The 26128-nt window shown below is 38.3% G+C and overlaps 1 protein-coding gene across 2 annotated transcripts in view; it reads right to left on the bottom strand.

The window, feature by feature from the left end:
* CARMIL1 (capping protein regulator and myosin 1 linker 1) overlaps positions 1-26128 on the bottom strand; it is a gene marked incomplete at both ends in the record, with an annotated part of 173594 nt that overhangs the window by 24333 nt on the left and 123133 nt on the right. For both annotated transcript variants that reach the window (XM_079533554.1, XM_079533555.1), the window contains 7 exons: positions 9189-9338; positions 12969-13056; positions 15100-15275; positions 18824-18955; positions 19189-19317; positions 21579-21677; positions 23821-23914. In XM_079533554.1, coding sequence (XP_079389680.1) covers positions 9189-9338; positions 12969-13056; positions 15100-15275; positions 18824-18955; positions 19189-19317; positions 21579-21677; positions 23821-23914 — 868 coding nt within the window. The remainder of the gene's footprint in view (positions 1-9188; positions 9339-12968; positions 13057-15099; positions 15276-18823; positions 18956-19188; positions 19318-21578; positions 21678-23820; positions 23915-26128) is intronic.

Raw genomic sequence — 26128 nt, 5'->3', positions numbered from 1 at the left:
ATAACACAACATTCCTCATTTAATTGCTTGGGGGGCACTAAGTTCAATTATGAGGTCAATTATTCAGTGCTTTGACATTTTCAGCAATAGTGATCCACTTGCCACAATTCATGCTTCTAAGCTTAACCGCAGTTAAAAGTTTTAAAGATTGGATGGCAATCTTTGAATAGCATGAGCAACATTCTTGCACAATGCCCCAGTGAAAGAACTTTCTCCCCACCATCCTCAGTTTTATTTTCGTTTTTTCTTACCATCAGAAAATCTACACAGGAGTTCTCAGCTAACAGTGATTCAGGCAAATCTCATGATTCCCATTTTCATATGCCGTTCTCTCTCATCTTTATTTCCCTGTCAGAAGCCACTTCTGAATTTTAAGTCTTGTCAGAAATGACTATATCAAAATATCTCCCTATTAAGATGGAGAGAGAACTGATTAGAGAATCAAGATATCTCTCTTTCTAATAGGGACATATCTTGATAGGTTGAAACTAGCAAATATTCTAAGGCGGCCCTGTATGGAAAGCAGAAATGTTGGAGTAGATGGTAGTATTTGAAACTAGAGCTCCTTCTCTGAAACAAATAGATTGATGGGATCGGTCACAATCACCAAAGAGAGGATGGCTAAATAAAAGGCTGGTCTACACAGAGCTAGCATGTAAGTGGGATACATGATTGCAATGATGCTGGTTGGTCAGACAGTCCTGGTGCAGCTCACAAGCCCAAGAGGGACAGAAACACCAGGAAAGAAAAGGAAGACATCTGCCCTGCAAAACAGAACTGCTTACCCATGTGTGAGGAATTAAAAGCTGGCTAGCAACAAGGGAGAAGATTCTGCAAGTACTCAGAGCGTGTGTGCACAAACTACTTCTGGAATAAATAAACACTACGGTATTGGAAATGACCCACAACTAATCTGGACAAGATGTTCAGATCAGCTCTGAATGAAAGGACCCTGTTGTTTCAATAACTTTGTCTTCCTATTTTGCTCATGTTTTTATTTTTCTAAAAAATACGTTTGAAGTCTGTTTGTTGTTTCATAGGTTTGTATGCTTTTGGTTTCAAATTCCATCTGAATTTCAAACCTGTCATCACTCCTGGCCTCAAAAATTCACAGTAATTTAATCTTTACTCCCAGGAAGTAAGGTCTTGCTGCAGAGAGCACCTCCATTTTGAAATGAGGCATTAACTGACCCAAATAACAGCAGAAGAAAGAATGTGTTTACCTCTAAATTCTTCTGTAGTCTGAAAAGAGGGATATTTTGAGAGGAAGTATGATAAATTTATGAATAGGATTATGTGACACAATTGTCTACGACAACAGGGATTAGATTTGATGACTCAGAAGCTCTCTTCTATCCTTTTGGCATTATGTACACTTGATTTTTTTTATTTTTTTTCTAATTTCTGATTTCAAAAATCTAGTTCATTTCAATCTCCTTTTTGATGACAAAATGTAGCAAGATTTAAAGGTACTCTCTAACTGCCTTCCTCAGCACTGTCTCTCCATCCTCTTCTTGTGAGGTAGGTCCTTTATCCCCACAGTATGAATTATCAACCTCGCCAAACAGAAAATCACAAGCTTCCTCTTTCAGAAAATGAGAACCACAAAGCACTCTTTGTAAGGCAGAATTGTCCATATACTATTTTTCTGAAGACTTTCTAGATTTCAGAGTAAACAAGCCTGCTGCATACAGCACAGATAAGTAACCTGGACCAAGCTGATAATCTGAGACACTGGAAGAATCGAAAAGTAGAAACTAAACAGAGCACTCCTCAACTCCTCCAGGAAGGCCAATGTGCCAGATATTAATTGAATCAAGAAGCATTAAGATCGCAGACAGATGTGAATTGTAGGAGCAGCACCATCAGAGCTTATTCTCAAGCTCTTTGCAACTGCCCCTTTGCCAAGGGTCTAGGTTTCACTGAGATCCTTCAAAAGATCTCTTGTTAACCTGCCACAGCAAACACCGAGCAGGTTATCTAAAATAGAGGCCATGGAAAGGTGAGCTCTGGACCTATTTGTGTTGAACACAGATGGATCCCACTGCTCTCTTAGTGATTGCTCAGGTGTCTCCTAACCCACCTTTGTGTGATGGAGCTTTGCCCTCAAAGCCCATCCCCAAAGCGGGTGATCCCAGCTGCTGGCAATGCAGGAAAGTGGACCCAGTGAGGGACAGTCCCCTCATCTTTCTAGTCCAGTTGGGCTGCATGCGTGCCACCAGTGCGTGCAGCCTTCAGGAAGCAGCTGGTGGTTGCTTACATGGCTCTGCCTATGGACTCTGCATCCAAATCTTTGCTAGCAGTGGTGAATGGTGGGACAGAGCAGCCAGGGGGTCTACATCTATGGATTGCACTGCTAAACGTGGGAGACCTTTGTCTGCCACAGATCAACTTCTCAGTAGGAATGTCCCTCTTAAAACCACTGCAGTAGAATTAAACTCAGGTTTCAGTGAGTGCTTGGAATGCTCTTATAATTGCAATTTTTTCATTACATGTGAAAGAAAATGATGGGAATTCATCATCAGCAAGTTAGCTGCTTCCACAAAAGACAAAACTACACAACCTCCTCTCCAGCCTCAGTACAAATCTGGGTCTACTGAGACAAAACATAGCACCAATATTATGGGAAGACAAGCTAACAGTAAAGTGCCACAATGCAAACAGCATCCCCAGCAGCTGCACTTCACGATTCTCATTTTAACCTATGAAGAAAACAGTCTCTAATTTACTTTTATTTATAACCAAGCACATAGAAGCAGCTCATCATATTCTTCATTGATATTGCAGCAATAATGCACCCTAAATTGAGAGAAACAGCTTTGGTTTCTGACTCAGAAATCTCAGTTGGTTTAAAAAAAACATACTATACGGCAATTATCCACCATCTCCTTCCACTCAATGATACCAAGAAAAGACACTGAAAGCCAGTAATTTTTAAAATTGTTTTAGATGGGAACACATAACCCCTTCATGAGCCTGAAAGGAGGCTAAACTGCAGTCTAAACATGTAACAGGCACTAAATAACCACAGATAGGGACATCTAAAGGCTGTCAGGACACTGCAAAACTATACATAAATGAGCCTGGGAAAAGAACGGTGAAAAATATTTGGAATTAATGTAATCATAATACTAATGGTTAGCCAATCATATAAGCACACAACTTGCATGAGACACTCCCAAATTCTGAAGAATAATCACACCAGCTTCCTTTGTCTCTTGCTCACTCCTACATAGTGCTGTATGTTAGGGAACGTGTTTAGCCTGTGCTATGTCCCTCTTGGTGATGTTTTCACCAATTATTCTAGGGTGGGGTGAGTCAGAAATATTGCTGGTCTCCCACTGAGGTAGATTTGCTCACATGCTTGTGATGGAGCCTTTTCAGAAGATGAGAATGCTCTCATATGCCATTATGCCAACTCCTAGCTTCCCACACAGTATTGTGTTCACTATAAATAAAAGGCTCTTTTCTGCTAATGTATACGAGAGAGAAGCCAATGTGTCACCACCAATTCCATCTAGCATTCCATCCAGGCTGCTGCCATAGCCATCATCTGCTGCTCGCTTTCTCCTGCCACTCAGGTTTGTTCTGTGCACTCAGACAAGGGTCTAATCACCCTGTAAATCAACCTGGGCATGAAATCCTCTCGAAAAAGCGCCATTTTAAGCTGAATCAGCTTCTACTCCCAGTTTGCAGAGTGGCTGCACAAACTCCTGTGCGAGTGTGTAGGTGGAGGCTGGAAGGGAGGAAATGCTCTTTTCAGCAACAACAATGATTTTTATTTTTTCTTTTTAATTAAGCTGGTTGCAAAGCTGAAGGGTTGTATTTTTTTTTCTTTTTCTTTTTTATGTCACAGGAGAACATAATGAATCCAAAAGGAGCTGGGATTCTCTCGAAGTAAGCATTTAGTCCTTCTTTCAAAAAGGTGCCTATGTGTGCCTGAGACAATTCTGCTGCAGGCAAGTAGAGAACAAGAATCTGATGTGGTAGCAGGTCAAGAACTACCGAGTTTAGTTCTTCTTTCTGTAGTATCATCACACACGCACACATATATGCACGTGTGTTCTCTGAGTATTTCTCCTTCCACCAGTGAAGCCAACTGGAGGGATTTTTGCTGTTCTAATTTGCTCCACTTCCAATTTATTTTGGATTTTGGAGGTGGAGAACTTGCAAGTGGTGCTCAGTGAGTTTTCTTTAAAACAAACAAACAAAAAACCCAAAAATATAAATAAATTTTAGTGTGAAGAGTGACATCTCTCACTTTTCTCTAAAAGCCCTATGAGCTACAAACACTTGGTCTTTCAAAAATCTATGTGTTCATAGCTCACATGCTACATCTTTGACAATGGCTAGTTAGTATATTCCCAGGAAGAAATAGATGCCACCTCTCTACAAGTGTTCTATTATTTCTGCAAATTATCATTTCTACCATACAGGAGAAAACTACTGTTCAGTAAAAACTAAAACATTGATATGTTGTGCGGGGATTTTTTTTTTTTTTTGCAGAGGTGGTGGTGTTTTTCCTCTATTCAAGTCATAGAACTATCTCTAAAGTTAAAATTAGAAATAGATGAGAAATACCTAAGATTCATCTCAGGCATTCCTTCCCTATTAACTACATGCACTTTTGCAGATACACAGTTTACCATTCAATCTTACATCATATCAATCTTATAGTGAAATGCCTTGAAGAAGATTTATAATCAGAAGTGTGACTTACAGTGTACAATTCCTCTACATTTTTCAGACAATTTTCTATCATAGTCTTGTATAATGCAAAAAAGTGACCTCTGCTTTGCTCTGAAAGTGGTATCTAGCTTGGCTGTATGCTTGTTACCGACTGTAGTAATAACAATATATTGCTGAAATCAATATTTTAAGGACAACAAATACACAGAATTCTAGTAAAAAAAGCTATTTCCCTTGACAATTTTCTTTAAATAATTGCTTAGCTGTGGTGATCTCCTTTTAGTACTCTGGAAGCCAAATATCCATCTGGAACCTCAAATGATGGAAATACAGCAAACAAACAGGAATTGGTCTGTTTTAAAGCCTGTCTACATACTCTCAAACTCTTGAGAATAAAACAAACAAGCACCTTTTAAAATGCAGCTGTTAAACACAGTCTAATGAAGATGCACCACTTCCTTTTCGTGAGGAATTATGCACCATAATGCAAACAACTAATGGCTATGAGAGAATAAAGTACAACAGAAGTGCTACATCTAATTAAATCAATTATTATCTAGCCTAACAGTTACAGGTACTGAGACACATGATTTTTAACTTCAGTAAAAAAAAAAAAAAAAAAAAAAAAAAAAAAGCTGTTTTCTTTAAAATTAGTTTTGAAATGCATGCATTAACTTAAAATGTGTCACTTGCCATGTTCTGAAGAAAAAAAAAGTTCTCATTTATTAAGTTAATTCTCAATTGAGTTTAAGCTTTGAAAAGCAGGCTGTGGCTTTTCCTTTAATCTGAGAAGAGGAAGTAATCTTTTGCATAAAGACTTCAGATCCATCTTACTTGCATGCAACTTTTATCTAATGAGTTATTACCATTGATGCAGCTTTAATTAAATGTAAACAACTAAGACAGGCTGTAGATTACGGAAGCAGTTTAATGTATTGCAGTGCTGGGAAATCAGGAGCTCTCAGGTCAGTAACATTCAAGCATTCATGTCCCACAGTGGATCATTCATCACTCTATGTATTTTTTTCAACTTCTTTAACAGATGAGCAAATTCTGGTACAACTAACAAGTTTTTCATATCATGGGCTCTCTGGACACAGTCAAAGGCTAGATGTGAATCAAATCCTACACAGAAGCTAATAAGCTTTAATTGCACAGTTAGTGTATGGTATTGAATATGTCCTAAATTCCACAACAAAAATACTAGAAATAATGTTGAGAAGTATTTTTTTTTTTTTTAATCCCCCAGCGCTGCATTTTGAAGGAACATTTTAATATTTTATTCAGTCTTCGAAGTTTATGTCTGTCAGCTGACAAGTGGATGGATGGCAACTCTCTGCTCTGGCATGGAAACCACCACCAGCTGCAGCCAGTCTCTACCTTGCTTGAGAAAATCTAGACAGGCTGTAAAACAGATCACTACTGGTTTGTTTGCTGCCTCTCCATCATTTGAGGTTTCAGTCTGGAATGCTGGCAGTCCAACTTTTATTAAAAAAAAACATCTTCCCATCTTCCACTTCCAATGAGCGTATAAGAACAAATAGCTCATAAGCATTTTATTCCAAATCTACCTTGCTCACAATCATTCACCTAGTTTCAGTGCTATACAATTTCTCTGTAACTATCAGACAAGCCAAGAATAAAAATTGAACCTAGAAATAGATTTTCCCCAAATTGTTCAAATACACCTTTAAGAGGGGCTGCTGCATAAAAACAAGCTGTTGTATTTGTTCCCTTAGCCAGAGAACTGCTCCTCCATATTTTTGCTGAAGAAAACAAGAAGAGCAGGCTTGCTGAAAATATTAGGCTTGCACATGAGTTCAATTTTGCAAATGGAAAAATAACAGCTCCCCCAAAATGGTGGTCCAAGTTCAGTGCCTCTCTGCCAAGCCCAAAATCTCTTGTTGTATGAACATTTTAACAAATAACTGGAGAAAACTGTCAGACTGGAAAAGAAACTGTAAAATAGGATAGTTTTCCTTTTCATCCCAGTGACATGATCAGTTCACTGCATGTTCAATAATTTTTTGTTAATAGAACTATATATGCACAAACATGCAGAACAGCAAGCCACAATTCAAGGCTTCACATTTGATGTTAGCAGAATACACAGCCAGGTGCACCATCTACTCACACAGCAAGGAGGCGTTAAGGGATTTCCAGTGGCCAAACAAGGCAGTGTTCTGGACTAATGCCATTTTGGATGTGGGATTTAAATAGCTACTTCTCATTTAAGATTAAAAATAATCAAAGGAAATTAGGTTCATAATTCTACTTCATAAAGCCATATGCTTCCCTTTCTAAGTAAATTTTTCAGCAGCATATCTGTTTCCTGCACTGACCTGCTCACAAAGCATTCACTGTTCCACAGGCTTGCTTGTTTCCATGCAAACATCTATACGATACTTGAAGGCTGCCACAAACCTGGTGAAATTTTCTAAGACAATATCTGAAATCCATACAATTTTCCCAGAACTAAAATACATTACATTGAAAGTGTATTATTTTTCTGGGTGGAGTTAGTAACTTCATGCAAAAAAAACCTTAAGATTTCAAGAATTTTTAAGATGCTTCCACTACCAAGAAGAGCACTAGCTTGGTAAAAATCCCTTGGGGCTCTCTATTTATCTATGTGTTTTTACAACACCAACCAATATCACTTGCATCCAGGATGCAAAAAAAGCAGCCCTCAAAAACAGACTGCAGATTTTAATAAACGGATTTTTTAGCAGTGACTAAGATTACTGCCTTGTGTTTATTTGATTCCTCTTTCTCTCCAGATATTAGGGATTGATGACAATCTGAGTAACAAAGGTGTTTGAATCTCTGTGCGAGACGAGAATGGATGAAGATACATAATCACATCTCAAGGTAAGTACAGTCAGCATCAAACGCATCTTACTGAGTATAGGGATCATCACATTTCCATTATTTTAATATGGTCAAAGTGAAAGATAACATAGCAATATAATCATTTCATATAACCATGATGATATGAGGTAGAGACAAGAGCTACTTTTTAAATTTTCAGCATTTTTTTTTTTTACATGCTGCAAGAATAAATATAAAGGGGGGGGGGGGGGGGGTGAGCATGAAAATGAGTGCTTAGTTTATTTTTCCATATATGAAGTCAGCAAGCAAAAACTAACTTAAAGGTACAGGTTCAGAAGCTACATATTTTTCTGGAATGTTTCCCTCCCAAAGGATTTAGGACTCCAAATGATTACTGAAAGTTAGCTGCAGAAAGCTCATGGAACTTGATAGTATCTGTGATGAGCCAGATGATGCAGTCAGAAACACATGTCTCGCAGGGATTTGTGATGTTCATACAAATATTGCATCAAATCAGATCTTGATAAGTAGGAGACTCGGAAGGGAGAGAAAACTATTTTAAACTAGTTCCAATGTTGGTGGGCTTTTGTTGTACAGCAAGGTCAATTCAACAGACAGCTGCTGTGAAAAGGAGAGATCTTGCCGCTCCTTCCCTCCAGCTGTAGTTGTCTGAATCTGCAGTTAATTTGTGCAGAGAGGTAAATCAAGGAACTTAATTTCACCAACAAAAAGATATTGCCATTTTCTTCTGCCGTTTTATGTTCCTGTGAACGCGCACAGCCAAAGAGGCAGGTAGAAGGGGAAAGAAGAAAGACCATCACTTGAAGCAGTAACAGCTACTAGACTAAGTTATAACACGGAAATGCTCCTTTCCTCAAATTCCTCACAACAGAATTCCATAACAGACTGATCTAGTGGAGGGCAATGTGAAGTTGAAAAACAGTAAATAAAGCATTTACTTGGGGTTCTCTGGGTTTGCATGCTGTAAACAATGACAAAGAGACATCTTTATAATACAGGTCACATGTGGGATTCTAAGGCACTCCAATGATTTATATTTGTCATTCTTACTAAATCCCATACTCTTAACTCAATTACTTTTGAAAAGCTTGCCCTGTAAGTTCACTTGCAGACCGGACTCAAGGTTTTAGGAATTCCTCCATCGATAGAAAAAAAAAAAAAAAAAAAAGATTCAGAAACATTAACATCTGTTCGTGGCCAATAATGTAAGTTACAGGCAGAAGCCATTTTTGTCATGGCTCAGAGGAATTCACCTCAAGTAGAAGGAAGACAAAAGCAGAAATAAGCGCGTTGTCAGAGGGTAGCAAGGTCCAATTTATTCCTGCAACAGAATCTCTGTGAATCTGTGGCCTGTGAGAGACATTTATTAAATTTGTGTTATTACAGCGCTGCATGCAAGACAATGACTCTTGTATACAGGTACTAGAAAAGCAGCAGTGGAAAAAAAGGAAAAGCTTTTCCTTTGCTTGGCAGCAATACGTAGCTCAGACAAAACGTACACAAGCTAAAGTCTATCTTTTTTCCTAAAAGTCAGCTCTTACCTTCTGCTTCCTAATACCATGAAATAGCCAAAAGGCACTCTGAAATATACTTCTCTTCCAGTGATCTGTATGCTTAACCATATGGGCCATGGAAATGTGTCTTACCATACAGGTGTCCAGGTCCTCCAAACGTTCTATCTCTGTTAACTCTTCAACCGTGATGATAGAGCGTTTAGTTGGTTTTTCTTCAGCTAACTCAATTTCCAGTGATTCCTGCTGTGGAAGTGGTTTGCCACGTCTGGTCAAATGGTCAGCCTGGATCAAAACAGTCAGTCAGGATAAAGACAGGAACACATTAATCAAACTTAAAGAAGACAAATAAAATCAAATCAGAAAGTCTGGGGAATTCAAGAGGTCACAGATCCCTGAAGACCACTGACAAATGCAAAGCTTTATTGTGTATATTAATCTTCACACAGTTTTGTGTGTTTTTTGGGGAGGATGGAAAATCCCTTCCTTTACACATTGTAAGAAGGAAGTGAGAAAGGAGAAAGTTCAATGGAAAAAAGGAAAAAGTCAAATAAAAAGACATCAAGCTTACATCATACTTTTGACTTATAATAGCATTAAAAGGTTTCCTCAAAGCTTGTCTGCTGTCTTTAGTTATAAAGAAAGAGGTGGAAGAGAAGGTTTCCCTTGGATAATTTTTTAAAATTAAATAATACAAAGACATGTACAGTTTCAGCTAACATCATAACTGTAAGTATACTTGTAAAAAAGGGTCAGAGTAATTTGCTCTACACATAATGCATACAAATAATATTATGGAAAACAAAGTTATTTCCTACTAGATAAAGATGAGTTTGTAATGGGACAGGAAGGCCAGCTGTTAAGAGACTGGTGACCACAACCCAATTACAGTCTTCATTAGCAGGAGAGGACAATCCCAACAGGAATAAACATTTCTATCCCAAGCAATGAGTATCTCTGAATGGAATGCTAATGCCAAGGTAACTTATTAATGGCCTGATGGCAAATGATCAATATCTAAGTGACAGTGGAAGAGAAGATGAAAACAAAAGACTGAATAGCAGGAATTCTTTGATGATTATTAAATGTCCAAAACTGCTATGTTCCCTTCTTCAAAAAGTGGGACAGCTCTGCTAAAAGTAAAAATTAAAAAAAAAAAAAAAAATGAATTAAAAAAAAAAGAAATCACAGAATGACTTAGATTGGAAGGGACATTAGAGCCCATCTAGCTACAGCCAAAGGCAGCTAAGCTGCCCAGGGTTCTGTCCAGCCTGGTGTTGAACACCTCCAGGGATGGGACACCACAGCTTCTCTGGGCAGCTTGCTCCAGAGATCATTAACAAACCTTGAAGTTGTATTTATTTATTTATTTATTTATTTAATAAAGTACCAGAGAGAAAAGTAAAATGCCTTGTCAGATCTGGATAGCAAAAATTGTTAAGAATACAGAGAATGTTAAATAAGCCACTCTGGATTGTGAAATAATTATGAAATATTTTCCAGTTCTATTGGTAACTAAAGAGATTGCTGAAAAACATCTACTAAGAGCAAGCATTTGAAGATCAGCTTATCCAAGTAAGTATGTCATAGAAGCTTTAAATGCAACAGATAGGGAGAGCTGCAGTCATCCAGTGGACTGTAGTTCTTTTAAACACCAAAAAGGGTAAATGGATGACCTGAGTAAATTATAGCACATTTAGTATAGTGTCTGTCTAGGAAAAAATAACTGAAGAGCTGTTAAAAATTTATCTTTAATCAGACTAAAGTGTCTGGAATGATAACATGCTAATCATCATCACTTTAGTCAAACAGAAGTATTGTCAAATAAGGCTCCTTCCTCCAATTTACCTCAAATACAACTCTGTCAATGCCACATACACAGACGTGTGCAAGTGGCTGAACTAGAACTACACAGTACTCCAATTAAGGAATTGGTACAGATCTGTATCAGTTCATTCAATCTTTGCTTTATTAAGAAGTAGCTGTTAGCTCTCAAATTACAGCTTTAATTAACACTAACAATTTCCACAGGCATTAGAGCATTTTTGAGATCCATACTCTTCACTGTTGTCATCAAAGGAACTACCTGAAACAATCAGTGGAGAGCAGAAACATGGGAGAATGCTAAACACTAGAACGGACATCTTACTAATGCAAGCCAAAACATATCACACAGTACAACAATTCAAATCAGATGTGCATGTCCTTAAAGAACAAAGAGCACTGCCATTAGCTATGGACGCAATCATGAAATTCAGCAACAAGCATCCAGAAGCCATTATTGGTGGGGAAATCTATACAACCAATGTAGAAAATCTGCCCCTAAGCTCTCCCATGTACTGCAGAGGCACTTAAGTGGCTACCATGGCAACAGCTCCTTGAGAAGAGAGCTGGTGTGTTCTTAATAGGATGAGAGGTAATGGCTTTAAGTTGCACTGGAGGAGGTTCAGGATATTAGGAAAAACTTCTCTGAAAGGAAGGTGAGACAGTGGAACAGACTGCCCAGTGAGGTGGTGGATTCACTGTCCCTGCAGGTATTCAAGAAGCGTGGAGATATGCACTGAGGGACACAGATTAGTGGCCATGGTGGTGATAGGTTGATGGATGGATTTGGTCATCTCAGAGGTGTATTCCAACCTTAATGATTCTATGATTCTTAAAATGAGCTATTAGTGAAATTCAGACAAAAAAAAGAAATTCCTATGCCTTTGGCTGTATAAATATGAGGAGAAAAGAATCTCAGGCAAAAATAATTTCACTCCAGTGTTGGTTAAATACCATGCTGGAATAGCCTGTCCAATTCTGTATTTTATAAGAGGCTGTTAAACAGCTGCAAGGTTGTTACTGAAGGGACTCCAAGGCCGGAGAAAATGACTTACTGTGCAAGAGTCAGGCTATGCCCAAGTTGTGCAATACCACAGGACAAATTCAGCCCAGAGCTCATGCCAGCTGAGCCTGCTCCAGAACCACCTGGAACTAATGAGCGTGCCACTCGCACAGCAGACTGATGTAGTTACATAGCTCCTGAGACCAGAGGCCATGCCTTTTCACAATGCTGCTCTGTATCATGAAGACACACCCTTAAACAACTCAGTCTTTTACTTCATGTTTAAAAAATGGTTTAAGAAAAAGAGCGATTCCATTTCTGCGTACGAGGACCATTGCAAAGAAGAAATAGAAAGGAATACACAGTTCTCTAATATTGTGGAGAAAATAATCTAAAAAACTCATGACTGAAAGCTGAAGCCAGAGAAATTTCAATCAGGAGAATGACTACACAGTGGCTTCCTTAAAAAACAGTACTGAATTCTCCTTACAGAAGCCCACTGAGTAAGAAATCAAAAAGGTTTTCTGCGAATAAAGTTGCTTATTTCTTCTTGATGAAGCAAATACCTTTATCACAGGTAACAGCGCCTCCTGACAGCTCAATACCTTCAAGTAACTCTCAGAGTGTTTCCTTCCCCATGTTTCTATTCCTTTCTCTTCAAACTTGATACCTACATTTCTAAAGTAATCTCAAGATGCATTTGTTTAGGAAATAAGGTCTCAACAATTTCCCTCTAAAGAATGAGAACTCATCTCTCATTTCACAAGCAACCAATCCCTATCATCTTGCCAGGACAGCTATGGCATTTAACTGAAAGTCAAATTTACATTCCAAAGGCATTTTTTATCTTTAGATCTGATAATATTGCAAAAGGTAATATGGCAAGCATGTAACACACTCTCTTTTGATGCTGTTTCCCTCCTAAAGAGGGATCCCATGATAATTTTTGAACTTACGTCAGTGATAGCAGTAAAAATATGATCTATTTCAAAATTCAGCTATGACAAGGAGAAACTAAGTAAGTCATGAAAGTAATAGCACTGTTAAGATACTTAATATATTCAGCTATCAACCATAAAAATACTCACCAGTTTGTGATGGCAGTGGGAAAGTGCATCCAGAATTTCATCTACAACTCGGTCAGACAGGAAAGAAGCCACTGTCAGCTTTACTTCGCTGTGTGAGGATTAGAAATGAGACAATTTTAATTCAGACTGGATAATTTTGTCTTTATTACACATTCAACAGTGCAGTGATTATCCCCTATGCCGTCACTTTATTTGAAATAAAACATCAGAGGGTGTGAGGATACATGACTGCAGCTTTCAGAAATAAACTTATGAATCACACAATAAACACAAGAGCCTCTGTACCATATTTAACCTGCTTCTAACATTTTTCTAACAGCTGACGTGAAAACATCTGGGTAAGAGCTGAATAAAAACCACATGTGAAATGCAGTAAGGAACATTCCACCGCTGATCAGAGAAACACAAACGTCAGATGCACAGGATTAAGAGAGTGTTGCCTGTTTAAAACTACTGCACTGAACAATTACAATCTGTTCACTCATTTCCTCAGCTCCTTTGTACTTGTAACTTGAAGGGCAATTGTACAGTGCTGGTTCTCCAGTCTTTGCCATCACAGGTTCATTACACACTGCTTTCTCTTTTGCTCTAAGTAACCACCTTCTGCCTTACGAGCTTCATGTCAGTCATCCCTATTACACTGATGTACATGGCATACCAGCACACTGGCACACTTGATGGAGGTTTCACTTGTAACTTCCCATCAAGGAAACGTACACCTTGAATTGCTCCCTCGGGGTGTCCTCTTTCAACACAGCACAACAGGCTCAAGTAGTGGAGGGGACTGATTTGCAGGTGACAAGCACACAGGGCTGAGCTGCGGCCTGAAGCTCCATCTCCCCTGACCCTTTGGCTTCTAGGCCAGCTGCTTCAGCTGATCCTTGCCAGCAAGTACCATAATTTATTTCAAGATTTTTATGCACAGTTGGAATTGTTTTGGAACAAAAAACAGCAAATTCTGTCTGGGGCTAACATTTCTACTGAAGAAGGCCTGGGGAAGAAAGGTAAGAAAGTCCTTCAGAAGGTGAAGCAATGCAAGAGAGGTGTAATAGGGACCAAGCCACAGTGTGGAAAGAATGAGAGTGGAGATCTTCCTCTGTAATCTTAATATCATTTTAAAATAATATAAAGTAGGAAGGGTTACTGTGTGACATCCTTGCCTCACTGACAGTCTCAGCTTCTAGAAGTAGAAAGGGAGAAGGAGCAGGGCACTATTACTGTCTTCGGGCAGATTTGTTAGATAGGATTAAAGTGAAGAAAAATTACTCCCTGAGACATTTTAAACACTGAAGGCATAGCTAAAGTATTTAACACCTGTTCCTGCCAATTTTCCTGCACCAGCGAAACTAAACTCAAAGTCTTACTGTTTTTAAAAATAAGCATCTCCTTCTCTTCTGCAAGTATATCAGCACCACAATGCAAATTGATATGCTTTTCTATCAGATAGAAAGGATTTCTGAGCCAAGTGATGGCAACGGCAAAGCTTGAAGTGCAGGCTAACCATGCTATATGGCTTAAAAATATACATGGTATATATTTAATGTGAAAATAAATATACATTAGAAAGTCAAGTAAAAGCTTCTTCTCTCTCTCAGGAATTAGAAGTTGTTTAAGGTAACTCTTTCTGCTCCAGGTTTGTGGTTTGAATACCCAAGTTTCCAGCTTGAGTTATGTCTGTCTGCTGTGCACAAATTGCACACAAAAGATTTAAAGTGATTGCTACAGCCACAGGGCAAGACCAAATGTAGCAACAGGTGAAGCACTGTCAATACTAAAAGTAAACAAGTGCAATTTTCTTCTATTACAGTAATTAAGTGCTACCTGAGGACATCAGTAGGTTAAAAAAATATACCAGTCATGAAAATATTATTTGTGCACCATAAACCAGAAGTCTTATTAAAGAAAACTGAAACACATGCATTAATGGTCAAGTTAATATCCCTGTAGATTCCAAATATTTGAATTTCCTGAACTATGTTCACTGGACCCTTAGAACAATTTCCTGCTCCTTGAATGCCTTAATATAGTTTCTTGTAAGTCATCAGAGCACTCAAAAAATCCTCTACTACACACACACAAAACACAGTCCTTTCTAAACTCTGTAACTGATTTTGTTTGTCTTTTCAAGTACCTGATTTTATTGAGGATATCAATTCCAGATTGCTCCAGAAGGACATTTTTCACAAAAGTGCGTGGGATGGAAATCTTCTCAGTGCTAGCTTCAATCAGGTCTTCACGGATATGAGCTTTCTTCATTACATTTGGGCAAAGATTTTCTGCTGCATCCACCATGGATTCAAGGAGAGTCTGCAGCACAGTAAGCAAAAGCTAATGTCAGGTATGGAGGCTTAAATTAGTTGCAGATCACACCATTATTCTGTTGCATAATACTATGATACCTTTAGACTTACAATTTTTCTTCCTATACTCAAATCCATTTTGCAATCCAGTTGCAATACAAAAAGCTTTTTAAAAAAGAAAGCCTAGGAAAAACAACATACTAGCTCTGAAAACTGCCTGTAAATGTACTTCTTCACATCTTCAAATCCAAAACATTTGCATTTCTGTGTGCTCGATTGTAAAATAACAAGAAATTACCCTTACACAGCTGGCATTACACTCCCCACCCCTACATACTGCAGGAGTGGAGGCAGCTCTGCCACAACAGCCTTTGCACAAACCTCTGCTCTGAACTGGCAGCTTTCAGAGTGCTCCGGACCTGCCTGCTGTTTTTCAAAAGGGAAATCAGTATGCAAAGGAGACTCACAAGAACTGGGTGTGCTACACAGGCATATAACCGAAAACTAAAATGTAGCTGGAAGTATGACTTGCAAGGAAGGTAAAACTTTTAATGTATGGATCTCACTTACACACATGGAAGTTCACAGTGAGGCACTAAGCAATTATTTTTATTTTTAAATGACTGATCAAAGAAACAAACCAGGAGAGAACAATGGAAACAAGATCATGTAACTTTTCAACCCCCTCAACTTTTCTGAAGGCCTCCTCTGGTGATAAAATCAACTTTTCAGGCTTTTTTTTTTTTTTTTTTTTTTTTTTTTTTTTTTTTAAGAAAAATCTTTTATATGTTCCTCAATGAAACCGTGTCATGAAGCATCTTTCAACTGTATAGGATTTATCAATATTCTGTGTATTATCCGTGCTTGTGAGAAAAGAAGATAATGGTTTTAATCCAATTATATAAACCATGAATAAACCCAGTTCTGACTGGAAGATACAAAGAGTCCTCACTACACAGAATGACAAAATCATGAAGATTGGAAAAGACCTCTAAGATCCCTAATCCAACCATCAGCCCATCCCCACTGTGCCCGCTAAGCACGTCCCTCAGTGCCACATCCACATGTTCCTTGAACTCCTCCAGGGATGGTGACTCCACCACCTCCCTGGGCAGCCTGTGCCACTGCCCAATAAACTCCGCATAACCTAAGCATATTTTGGGCCACAATACTAATGAAGAGCCTTTCCAGCCCTTGTGGCCATATCCATACAGAAGATGAAGAACTTCCACAGTAACTGAACTAAGTAAAATACTAACAAGAAGTACTGATATATTAATTCTTTTTGCAAAGCAGTGTCTAGTCAGTCTTGAAAATCACACCACAGCAGAATGGAAATAAGGACAAACAGTTCAAACGCCCATTCTGTCCTTATAAAAAAATCTTCACTTGCTTAAGCACCACTTGTCTTGCCTACAGGTTTCTCTTTGGCTTTTGCTGACTGAATAAGCCATCTCTGGGTTCCATATGTCAACAGTGACACCAGCAGGAGAACAGAAATGCAAGAGTGATGCTACAATTTCTCCTTTGACCAAACTCAACACACTCTAAGATGGTGCTTGTCCTTATTCTACTTCTCCCTTCACTTCTCTTCCATTCTTACAGATAAATCACCTATTATTTACATGAAAAGTTCTTCTTGACTTTAATCAATTTCCAAACACACTTTTCCAGAACAAAGCTATCTGCTCAATGTGGAAGCTAAAAAATTAAAACTCCATTTACAGCATATACAATGTTTTTACTCCTCAATATTATGAAGTAAAAGTACTTATATGAGCTCCCTTATCTAGCTTCCACATAATGCTCTGAATTGGCCTAAATAAGTGAAAGAAAAAAAAAATCCTAATCCACATTCAATATTTTCTGCACCATGTAAAGCTCTTAGCATCACCATATAGTTTAAAAGAAAACCTTTTAGCCCTGAGCGTAAAATTAATACAAACAGGCATTACTTTATAGAAAGAGCATTATGACCTAAGAGTCTTTTGTAAGGCACTTAAACTTTGCTGTAGAAGTCATAAGAATAAATGAAAAAAGCTTAGAATGGTAGTGCTGAAGTGCCTTTTGCTGTAAATGCGTAAAAACAAACAAAAGACCCATCAAGGCAATCTTATTCCAGGAGCAATATATAACACTCCAAACACTAAAAAGTATTTATTTTCCTTCTCTAAGACTCTTCAAAATGCACAGGACTTATTTAAGTGTGCGAGCTGTATGCAAAGGGCGACCTCTTAACATCTGTCCCAGTAACAGCCCAGAAGCTACACTGGGAAGAATCCTGTAGCTAAATCACGTTCATGTCCACAGAAATTAAAGATGTGAAAGAAAATCTTTGCCTTATTTCAATACAGTGGAGGAATGGGAAAAAAATGCTGAAAATTCAGCACCATTTTCTTCTTCATTAACTTTTTAATTTATAAAAAGGAATTAGTAATGTGGTATTATTAGTGTTCTTTATTACATTCCCACTGACTAAAGCGTTTTCATGTTGATTCAACTGAACAGTTCAATCTGCACTTCTGGATTCTTCCATGATCTGAATAATGCAAAACACAGGCAGACAACTTAGTCAAACCTGAGTTGCTTTGAATTGTTTCAGAACCTTGTTTTTAGATTCATCAGCTTCCAGAAGATCCTGTAAGCTCCTCAAATTGCCCCAACCTACCTTGTTGGACAGATGCCTTTGCACATTGTGTATAAATGACTCTTCTTTATTTATTACACAGTAAGACATAAGTGAACATAGAGATTACTGCAAAAGTGCTGCCTGAACTTACAGTTAAGAGTATTTAAGTATTTACAGATCAATTATGTCCACTTCAAGAATTGAGATTTAATGGAAGCTTGTGAAAGGATTTCCTGTGAAGCTGCCTGTAGAAATTTTTGAGGCACTTTCAATATACACAAGTTATCAAAACCCAACAGTATAAGTGGAAATTCTGCATCAGGTTCAAAGTAGTTACTGGGATAAAAATTCTGCAATGGAGCCTACAGAAAAGCAGCTTTCGTTCCAGTGGAATGCCTAAAATTAAGAGCACTTCTCTCCAGGGCATAAGAATTTCTACAGTGCTTTTTAGACACCTTTATTAAAGGCCTAAGGAGCAGTCAATAACTCTTCCCGTCCTAGAAGATTCCCAAAAGAGACACATTGTGCCTGTGGTTTTTTCATAGAATCAAGGACTAGCTTGGGTTGGAAAGGACCTCAAGGATCATCAGGTTCCAAATCCCTGCACAAGCAGGTCTGCCAGCTGCTAGATCAAGTACTAGCTCAACTTCTATGTCAGGAAAAATTCCATTTGATATAAACATGATATGCTCCTTCTGCTACTGCAAGCACTAAAGTCATTTTTTCATTCCAACTGGGCAAGTAGCCAGATAATAAAGCACAAAGTTGTAAGAAACTAATAACTAAAAGATAACTTGTGCACAAGTATACTAGGAAGTTAAAAAACAACCATAACTGGGTGGCATATTTGCATTTTTAAATATCAGCAGACCTCAGACATTAATTACTCCTGCACATGAGAGATGGTAGAACAGCCACCCACAGACCTTAAGCTGCTCATCCACAACCCTTGTGACTTCTCCAGCCATGGATTCAAGTGTCTCTTGGATTGGATTGGGGAGTGAACCATTTGCTCCCGCCCAAGCAGCTCCGCCAAGGTGGTACAGGTTTGGTAAAAGCTGTAAGACAGAAAGAATATCTTCAGAAAGCAGGCTCTTCGCTACCTGTCTTCAAATCTGAACACACAGGAGGAAACTTCTCTGCTAAACTAAAGAATTTATAAATATCATCTGAAGCTGGTCGTATAAAGAAAATATGAACTTGTGACACAGTGTTATCGTAACCCCCCAAAAGGAGAAGGCTGCAATACTGAACTACGCTCAGTATTATCAGTTTGCTGAGAAAGACTTACTGTTTTGGAGTTCTTGGCATCTCGCATAAGCCTTTCTGCAGCTTTGACATCTTCCTGTACAGCATCCACACCACAGTTTCTTAAGGAGTTGAGATGATCTTGCACTTTAACACATATTCTGTCAATCATCTACTTGAACAAAGGAAAGAAAAAAGACAAAACGTCAGGATGCTGCTCAAATGCAAACTAAATTCAGTCCAGGTAGCAAATCAATACTATCATGATGAGATCTGAAGTGAAAATATAAAGATCTGGAAATGCACGATCAATGCTCAGAGGGTTTATCAGTGCTACAAGAAAGAAAGCACTGTAACTCTTAAAGACACACCCAGATGCCAGAAAAATAAATCATTTGTCATTAAAAAATATATTGCTTAGTGTATTTCTCCCACAGTTACCTGTGGGATAACTACAAATAAACAAGAAGTTACCCATTTTAGGTTTTGTTTTGCTTTTCAGAGCAGCTTTAATGCTGAAATTCTTGCTACATATAAGCCTTAGCTTTGATGGTTTGCAAATTGTTAAGAAGTTCACACAGTTAAAGAAAACTCTGACACAATCCAAACATCAACAGAGATTTTACCTACCTAAGCAAAATAGTATTGTGTAGGCTTTGGGGGGCTTTCTTTCACAATATAGATATTCCTAGTTGCAGGGGAACTAGGAATGCCAAAGCAAAAGTTTCCATCGGATCTTTCACAGTGAGATAAAATGAACTTCATCTGCATTGATATCACATTTCATTCAACATGCTGCGAGGCTGAGGCAGATGGTTTATCTGTATCCTTACAAGGACCACAGAACGGCTGACATATTGTCAGCTTTGATTAAGAAAGACATAGTAGAGGCATATAATAGCTAAAAAGTATTTATTGGCCTGCATAGTATTAAGTAGAATTGTCTATTTGACATTTCAAAGAAAGAGCACATGTGTTATCAACATATCAAGCCTCAAGTTCTAACATCTTATATCATTATTGATGAGAAGTGAAATAATTTCACAGCATGCTCCTGTTCTGCTCCACATTACTCTTTCTCTTGAAAGGGTTTTGAGTGTTTTTTTGTAGAAGGACAAAAAGCTAATTAATTATCAGATAGTAGAAACTCTCACTGGGACAGCTGGACTGAAAAAAATATATACACTCTGAGAATAATAATGTATTTCCACGATACTAAGATACAGGACCTTTTCCAGCTCTCTTTTAAAACTGTTTTTGAAATCCATCCCCACAATGCACAATTTAATATAGAAATGAGTATTTTTCTTTACTTTTGAAATAAAAATAAATTTACTGAATCCTGATATGCATGTGAAATTATTAACACAGGATAAAAGCTGGCACTGGAACAGATAAATGCATAAAGTAAAATGATGCTGCTCTTGCAGCTTTTAGTGCCCATACATCTCCAAGTACCATTTTCTCTGTTGAGAGGTTATAACATAATTTCAGCCTGCAAATAAAATTTTGTCCCATTAACTTTTAACGATGCAGGTAGAAAAAAGCTACTTGGAATTTAAATTCACCAAAAAAAATGCAGACAACAGAGAAACATTACTGACTCAGCTGAAGAGCAAAATAAGTATTCGTCTCCTGTTTGCTGGAGTCTTTCATTTGAATGAGAACACAACTAGTGCAAGTAAATTTAAAGCAAAGGCTGTGACAGGTTTTATTTTGTTTACATCACCTTGTTTTTGTGGTGTACTGGAGCTGATAACAGCCCTGAGAAGTACTGGTAAGAAACGTATTAGAACAGAGAGAATGGTGAGAACCACAGAAAATTCTAGTAGTTCTTTCAATAGAAGAGCAAACAAAAACAAAAAAACACAATCCCCTACAAAAAGACCATGTCCTGTTTCAGCAGACTTAGGTAGTGAAACTTCCCAGCTTCCAGCAGTATTTTGGACTGTGCCAGGTCACCTTTTCAGCAGTCCACAATTTAGAGTGCAGAAGTCCACGTTCCATTGCTCCCTACATCTAAGTAAAGTCTCCCAAGATGCTTGAAATTCTGAATGTCTAAGGTAGATGATGACTTGCTCTCTGGTGGTATCAAAGGGCATGCTTACATGCTGGCTCAGTGTTATGTAGAGATATTGAGACTCAGACACCGGAAGTGACATAGCCTTACAATGATGCCAGTCACATTGATAAGAGCTGGCTGCAAAGGTTAGACTTCAGAGCACAAATTTACTAAGCCATTTCTGGTTCCAACAGCAGTTTACACAGAGACTTCTTAGTGTTTTTAAGACCTACCTCTTCCAAAAACAGCACCATTGATCTCGCTTATTTCCCACAAGACACATTCTGCTTTAAGCTATTCTGATGGAAGAGCAAGAGAATTCTGCCTCCATCCAGATATTAAAATCAGAGAAGTACCAGTTAGGAACTCACCTGCTGAGTGGTACTAGTAACAATGCCTTGCTGTAACCGATATGCTTGCTCCTGTAGGTACTTTCTGGTCTCATGATTACGAAGCAAGTAGTTTTCTATCTAAAAAAACAAAGCTAGATTAGGAAACTGATTTGCCTCTCTACGTTGTTATTTGCTTTCAATATTGCCACTGTATCTAACAGTAAAAATTGCTTCAGTATAATTTTGTTTGTTATCTACAAACCTTATTCTGTATGTCTCAGTGCTGGATAATCACATTGGCACGTATCCATTCAGTCAGCAGCAAAATATCACTAAAAACTGGTTTTGCCTGAGTTATTAATCTCTTTGGAGAATTTAGTAACTTTTAATGACAAAAAAAGTAGACACAGGTCTTAGAAATATATAAAGGGAATCTATCCTTAAAGTATTGTTGTAGAGACCATGACTAATAGAAAGCTAATAGACTTAGATTCAGTTGGCTCACTGTAAAAATGTGGATTTAAACAGCCGTGTGGATTTCAGAGAAGATAAGTTATCTAAAAGCGCATAAGTGATGCAGGAGCCTCAGTTCAGAAGTTACACTGAGCTAACGAGCCCACAAGTGCTGTTCAGAAAAAACTGATTTCTACCCACAGCTGCTGGTCACAGCTCACTGCAACTTTCACCAGTGGTTACCACCTACCCTCAGTCAGCTTAATAGAATATGAAATAAGCCCGTAACTTGGCTCTGTGAAACTTAGCCAAGTCCAAAACCCTACAAGTAAACACTGCTTAAGGTCCAGAAAGAAACCTCTTAACCTGCATCACAGGCAAGAACTGGAACAGTCTGACCATGTCCCTTAATGAGGCCCTCAATAATAAAGCAGAGTTTATCAAGCTCATCCACAGTGTAAGTAAAGTATACTGTAGAGATACCGTTCCATCTGGTGCTGGATCAGATCCAGGAGCACTCTTATATTCAAGCTGCAGTGCACTGAAGCTTGTGGGCCCTCCTGAGATGCCAACAAGCCAGTTGAGATGTCCCTTCACTCTGTTCCATAGCACAGTTTGTGTGGTGTTCTGCTTGCATAGGATTAGTAGTCTTCACAGCACTACTTCAGAAACTTTCACTTTTTTTTTTTTTTTTTTTTTTTGGAAGAGAATTGCCTGATACTGTATAAACAAAGCTTGGACAACACAAGGTTAAAGACACTGAGGGCTAGTGTTAGCAACTTCAAAATTAATAAAAGTACTGTTGAACATAATGCCTAATTAACACACAGAATTAATGATATTTTTTGAGAGATACATTTATCATTTCAGATATGAAACTATCTACAATTACATTAAACGAGATGTAAGAAATACAGCCTCCTGAACGATCCAGACTTTTTAAAGAAAAACTTACATCATTTACATACATGAAAGAAAAAAGGGCCTAACTACCAGCACTTTTCCCTTTGAGAATCTCTTTAATGAACATTTCTTTACTAATAAGGATCATAGCTATTGCTTTTTAATCGTAAATCTCTGTAATATCTATTCGTATGGATTCTGTGATCCTACTCTGGTGAAGGGAAAACTACTCATTAAAGACTCATGAAGCACGTGTTTTCCAATAGAGCAGAAGGCTTACTTGGAGCTTGAAAAATTTACTGTATTAAAACTCATCTGAGAGTTGTATAGCCCATGCAAGTGGAACAGCTACAGATACTATCAACATCATCTACATCCAAAAGAACACGGTGCAGTTGTTAGTTTATGGCAACACAGTGTGTTAACTTTATATGCATGATATAAAACACATGCAGTAAATGTTTTTATTCTCCCCCAAATTTAAGAGCATTCTTTGTCTTGTATGGTGCCGATTGCACTTTTTATGCGACAGGAAAAAAAATGTCTACTACTAATTCTGCACACAAAGAAACACACACACAAAAAAACCAGATATGAAAAACAACAACAACAAACAGAAAACACGAGTTTCAGACTCTCCTTTCCACGCTTAGATGAAAAGAAATAAAAAGCCCAGATCACACTGGTTTGGTTATGACTTTTCAATACATGCCAATGCATTGCACCACACATTGGAACAGAAAGTTTTACATGCTCTTGCAGCACTTGATTATCACATATATGCTCATGCAAATCAAACATTCAGTGAAATTATCCAAGAAGTCTTATTCAATCATGCAGAAAATCACTGTCACTTAAAAAAAAAACAAAAAAACAACCATGTTTAATTGTCTTTATTTCTGTGAGTGGTTGGTATGGGCAATACCTTTTGCAGTGCCTCTTCCGTTTTCTCAGGGTTTGTTTTCAGTGCTTGGGAAGCATCATTCATAGGTATAGGCATGAATCTCAAAGTATAATTTCTAAAGAAAAATTAATATACATATATATTAGTAAAACTCAATCTAATTACTATGTCTGTTTACTGAGTATAAATTAGAAGGGAGAGAGAAGATGTATCCAGTCTGTCTGTAGAAGGCACTAAGACAATATTTTTTACATTTTTAAGTGGAATAATTGAAGGGGCAAACATGCTTCTTCTTACTGCTTATGCTTTGACACTAAATGGAGGTGGAGATTTCAAAGAACACAAAATGCAGCTAAATGACCAATGCCCAGTAGCTGCCAAGGACTATGCTGTTCTTTGTGCCTTTGTCCACAAGGTAGGATTACTTTTTCCTCTATCAAAACAGAACAGTTTCAGTGCCTACTGGCAATTCTATCAGATCTAAGCCTAAATGGAAATGTTCAGTGACAGATAAGACAGTGACCAAGTGAATAGGTTTTGAAAATTCAGTATTTAACAGCTTCCTGTGTTTATAACTATTTGAAAACACTTGCTGAATTATTAATAAAAACTGACAAAACAAGTGTGGCTTCTCCACACTGATCTACGCAAACAATTACTCCCTGCATTTTGCTTATTTGTTTGCAAAATATTTCCATAGCTACATCCATCTGCTGCAATACAAGAATAGAGTTTTATCTCAAGTCAAAATCGCATTTAAACTCTAAGAACATAATTTGGCTAGCATTACAGTTAAATTTAAAATGTTACATGCAGTGGTATCACCATGCGCCTTTTGATTTCAATAAAAGGGTGAAAAAGAGCAGAAAGTTCTTAAAAACCAGCAAAGAAATTATTCTGCCTATTTCCAATTAGTCTTCTTTTCCCACAAACATCTCTTCCTCCTCCTTCAGTTGTCTGCAAACATCCTGCTAACCATCTGTTTCTATTCCATTCAGAGCTCCATAAATATGTTCAGAGTCCTCTATTTACGAGCACCTTACAGTTGACAGTTTCAGCTGAGCCTAATTCATTGACTTCACCAGAACCAACCCTCAGTAAATGCACTAATTCAAACAGCAGATCACAGAACAGGATCATAGAATATACCAAGGTGGAAGAGACCCACAGGGATCACCAAGCCCAGATAGGCTCCACACAGGAACACCCAAATTTCAAACCCTATGTCTGAGAGAGGTGTCCAAACATGTCCCTGAACTCCGGCCCCAGGCAGCATGTTCTTCCCTGTGCTGCAGACCCTTTCCTGACCCCCAGCTGCCCTCCCCAGATGCAGCTCCATGCCTTCTCTCGGGCCCTGTCGCTGTCACACAGAGCAGAGCTCAGCGCTGCCCCTCTGCTCCCTGTGAGGAGCTGCAGCCGCCATTCAGGCCCCCTGAAATACCCGAGGTATCTCAGGGGGTAAAACCTCGTGCATTCAAACGCACCTTCAGCATTTATAGTGTTTAAACCAGACCTCCATGCTGTCTGCCCCAGCAGGACCATGCCCGGTATTACAGCAGGGCAGGTGTCTGCCCATAGCCCGTGATGTGGATATCATAATTACGGTGAAACCCCAGTATTCTTTCATTTCCTATTCCAAGTGAAATGTAACTGTCTGAAGGACAGTGCTCTTTTTAACCACCTATCCTACTGATTCTTCATTGATACAACCTAATATTTTCCACTGAATGCCTGTGCAAGGCTTCCGTTTCTCTTTCCTAACATGAACACAGTGTGTGGCATCAGCAGTAGTCACCCACATGTGCCAGCAAGAAAGCAGCTGTGTGGAACTTTGCTGCCTGCCCATGTTAGCCCACAACAAATGTCAGAGAGAGGTAATTACAGAACTTGCTGATTCCCTGATTACTACCTGGCAGGTGGGGTATTTATTTAGTTAAAAAGAAACAAAGGTAGATTTCCAAGGATCTCTGCAGCTGTTTGACATTTAATACATCACATTAATTGAAATCTATAATTGCTAGCTCTCATGCCAGTAATTATATGCTAAATTCAATTTGTCAAAGGCTTAGTGCTCTGTCCATCTCCCTCTCTCACTGAAAGGGGGGAAATGAAAGACAAGGAGATTTCATGGACACGCAGTCAGAGAGGTAGAACATTCAAAGACCACTACCCAAGGAAAGCTCCATAACAGGTTTCCTTTGGACAGACAGCAATATACTGGAACGCTAGCCTATCTGCATCTAAAAATTAAGTACCTCTTAGAGATAAACATCAAGAATTTAAAGCTTAATTTCCATTTCAATCATTACAGCAATGTTTAACCATTTTT

Source organism: Tetrao urogallus (assembly GCF_951394365.1).
Source record: "Tetrao urogallus genome assembly, chromosome: 3".
NCBI lineage: Eukaryota > Metazoa > Chordata > Aves > Galliformes > Phasianidae > Tetrao > Tetrao urogallus.
Note: the sequence above shows the minus strand (reverse complement) of the source record. Positions and strands in the feature narration are given on the sequence as shown.